Raw genomic sequence first — 4,140 nt, 5'->3', positions numbered from 1 at the left:
AATTAGGCCAAACCTATGGACAAATCTTAGATGATGGTCCTATTTTTTGATACAAAAATTTTATAAAGGGCTTGTTATTGGCTCTGATTAATGGTTTGGCTGATGTGCATTAATGACAGTCCGTCGAAGAATGGCCGCCCTATACTCCAAAATCAAGTCCAGAGAGGGGACAACATGACCCGATTATTCATGTGCACAATTTTGATGAAGGCGATGATTTTTTAGCAATAGTTAGAACACTCGTAAATGTTAATTTTGAATAGTTGTATTAGTCATGTAATTAGTTTTGAATGGCTGGTACTACTATCTCCACAACAGCTGACCCATCACAAATACTTTGTACACTTCCAATGTCCTATCGCGTAATCAGAAACATCAAATCATGTGAAATTAGGCCATTCATAGATTCTAGGAAATGCTAAATTTCATATTTACTAAGTTCCTCAAAAAATTACAACATTGTAGCAACTTCCTCCATAACCTAAGGCAAAAGAGGTTATCAAGTTTATAGAACAATAACCTCTACTTTTCAACATACCAACCACCAATCTGTTTTAGTGAGAGATAGTTGCTCCAAAATGGACATATTAACATCTACAAACATCACCTTATTCCTTCAATGCAATCAGTACCCCCTTGTTACTTTTTGGGTCCTCTTTGGCCATAATCTTCTTCCATTTATCCTTAAGGTCAACAGGCAGACGATTTGTGCCGAAAACATTATGACCAAATTCCAAAATTTTCCTCCAGGGGATGTTTTTGTTCATTGTCAATGAAAATCTATGCACTCCCTCCTGCCAACACAAACATATGGCAGTCAAGAAAAGAAACTGATGTAACAATGATAATTCTTCGAGTTCTGCTAGCATGTACATCCCAATTCAGTGTAGTCCCACATAGGGCACAGCAAATCTAGTAAAGCACCTCTGAGTGACCGTGTGCCTGTAAAGGCAAAAAAGGCCGAAGAGAGGCATGCCTCAACTGTTTAAGATATTCAATACCGATTCTCAACCATTGTTACAATACAGCAATATCATTTTGTTAGTCATCAGCGCTATTCAGAAAACTATACTTGTGTATATGTGCCTGTCTGAAGCTGACAAGTTTAAAAAGTTCATTATTTAACGGGGTCTACATTGCGATCTTGAATTGAGGTGAGACATGCTATTTTACTAGATTAGGGAAGGATGTAAGTGGGGAATCTTACAAATTATTATACACATCATAGTAAATCTATTGGTTAGCCAAGGGGTGACTAAGATGATCAATGAAAGTTTATGCTTCAAATACAATGAAATAAAGGAAACAGGAATGTAGCATAAATCAAGTTGAATCGATCCGAAAAGTTAATATGTACATGTTAACAAATAAAGAATTTAAAAAAGATATGTTTGTAGTGTTCATAACCATATACCTTCAGTATATCTTCCTCTTCAACTGTCCAAGGTAGTCTCCTACGTTTTACATTACCCAATATTGGGGTCCTGCTGCAATTTAGAGTGAAAAACAAGGTAATTTCAGTATAATGATAATCAACAAAAAACCACAGCACGAACTACAGTCTAGCAACAAATACACCATGCACAACATGGTTCCTTTTAGCATGTTACCTTAACCACGATGTAAAACCCCAAACAACTTACATTCGCTTGGTTAACTCTTGGCATTGAACAGAGTTTTTTGCTGCTGTAGCTTTTCCTTGTTGGTTTGTATTCTCATCCATTGCACTGATACTTGGTTGGAAGGATGACTTCTTTGGTGAATCAACTTTCTGAGGTCTTGCCCTCTGAGCTGTGTGTTTGATGCGCATTTGACGCACTACAGGTGTCCCAGTATCCAAATCAGGTAATAGAAACTCAAAACTTTCAATTGCAGGCACCTTAGCTGTAGCATCTTCGGTTATTAGTGCCATAGCATTTCCCACTGCGTTTGGAAACATTGGCTCTTTCTTTCCACTCTTCCCTTGGTTGTCTTCCAGTACACCTGTAAGGTTAGAAGTCCTTTAATTGATAAACAAAGTGCATCATTCACAATTTCAAAATGGTTTGGGTGATACGGTGGTTTACACCAGGTATCCTCATCACCTCCATCATTTTCACTATCAGAAGTATTTTCTTTATCCTCCTCTTGTAGCAGATGTCCATCCACAACATTGTTGTCAAACCCATGAGCCTTGGAGATATTTTCATCATCAGATTTTCCCTTGCCTACAGACTCAACGCACATGTTTTGCTCCTGATTATAAAGTATTGTTTCATTAGCATCATTGTTCAGCCTATTTCCAGACTCACCAACTTTTTTTTCCTCTGCCATTGTTGATAGACTTGCCGCTTTCATGTTTTCTGCTCCAGCTTCCAGCTTCTCTTCATTTCCACCATCCCGCTTGAAATGCATAAAGTTCGACAATTCCCTCTTCGCCAACATGGCTCTCTTTCTCAATTCCTCGGTCGTTGCTACTTCTCGCTTGTACCAACAATAAGGACAGTAGAATTTACCAGTATCATCAAATTGAGGTTCAATATTAATGCACATCTTATGTATAGCAATTGAGCAGCCATTTTCACTGCAAACCAAGACCTGACCGCTTCTCCCATTGCAGCTGTAACCAAACTCTCCTCCTAACAAATCTGTTATCATACAGTTCACTCCTGCGGATTCATCCACCTCCTCAACAAAATTTTGAACTACAACATTATCACCCTTATCCTCCATATCAACATCATCAGGAATCACATCATTATCATAATGACCAGAAATGCCTCCGCCACTGCCATCATCATCACCCTCCTCATCTTCATGTTCATCATCAAAGTCATCATCTTTACCAACAACATCATCATTATTATTAACATTATCTTGATTAAAACCAGCATCCTCTGATACTCCGTTATCATTGCCATCTATATGATATTCATCATTAGCTTCATCCTCATCCACCTTATCAACATCATCAGGAATCACATCATTATCATAATGACCAGAAATGCCTCCGCCACTGCCACCACCATCAGCCTCCTCCTCATCTTCATCATCAAATTCATCGTCCTTACCACCAACATCATCATCATTATTAACTTTATCTTGATTAAAACCGGCATCCTCTGATACTCCGGCATCATTTCCATTTATACGACATTCTTCATTAGCTTCATCCTGTACCAAAATGTTTTTTAAAAAAATGAGGAAATAAGTCATATTATGCAGACATTTCGAAAACATGCAGATTACTTTCACTTTCACATCCACACTTTGACAGTACATAGAAAAAGACTTCAACTCTTAGGCTTTACTTGGCAAGGTGAAAGAATTGAAACTTCCAAAAATTGAAAGCCGAGAAAAGTGGATAGACATAAATTATAGCGCTAAAGTTTATATAAATATTCAATCTTAAACAGGAGTATAACACAACAAATAATACGAACGCAATAAGAATACACAAATTCTCAGGCTCCAAAGGAAAATAAAAACTATTAAGTGAAGTAAAACAAGCAAAAATCTCGCAATTGTTTGCTTTGATGTCGTGGATTCCAGAGAAACAAACGAAAGCAAGAGTAAAAATAAAAATAAAAATAAAAATAAAAGAGAGGAAAGAGAAAGGTACCTGATAGAGGAGCCGGAAGTTTGAAGGAGGTATGGGATCGATAGCTCTGCCCTTAACGGCACGAGATTTTGTTTTCATTTTTTTTTCTCAATGTAAGGTTTTCTTCGACTCACTGTTTGGTTTATTTTTAAGATTTTGAATCGCTGATTCACCAGCGTATGGAAAATTTTCTAGGATTTTCACTTTTGAGTGGGAAAATTGGGGTTCGTTTGAGAGGGAAAATGAAAGCTGAGCCTCATTATATATGGCTCAATTTATGTACAAATTTCTCCAAGCCCAGCCCAGCCCAGCCCACATTTATTTTGGACCGACTAAGCTTCTTATTGTTTCTTTCTATAAACATTTGAATTTATTGAGTGAAGAAATATTAATTTTTTAATGTGAAATATAATACATTAGCTTTAATTTTATAAAATTATATATATAATTTTAATTTAATTTAATTTTCATAAATTATTCACACCATTTTTAATTTAGTAATATTTTACTGTTTAGACGTTATATATAAATAATTAGATATGTTTATTTTCTAAAATGTT

The 4,140-nt window shown here is 36.2% G+C and overlaps 1 protein-coding gene across 1 annotated transcript; it reads right to left on the bottom strand.

Moving 5' to 3' along the window:
• Positions 1-406: 406 nt before the first annotated feature.
• Positions 407-3,825, bottom strand: LOC108471107 (uncharacterized). Its single transcript, XM_017772692.2, has 5 exons — positions 3,602-3,825; positions 2,085-3,153; positions 1,644-1,983; positions 1,415-1,487; positions 407-794 (listed from the first exon to the last, which is right to left on the bottom strand). The coding sequence occupies exons 1-5, from the start codon at positions 3,677-3,679 to the stop codon at positions 609-611; spliced, it is 1,746 nt and encodes a 581-aa protein (XP_017628181.1). The 5' UTR covers positions 3,680-3,825; the 3' UTR covers positions 407-608.
• Positions 3,826-4,140: the final 315 nt, after the last annotated feature.

The sequence above is a fragment of the Gossypium arboreum genome, chromosome 11 (genome assembly GCF_025698485.1).
Source record: "Gossypium arboreum isolate Shixiya-1 chromosome 11, ASM2569848v2, whole genome shotgun sequence".
Taxonomy (NCBI): Eukaryota; Viridiplantae; Streptophyta; class Magnoliopsida; order Malvales; family Malvaceae; genus Gossypium; species Gossypium arboreum.
This window is presented reverse-complemented; position numbering and strand designations above follow the sequence as displayed.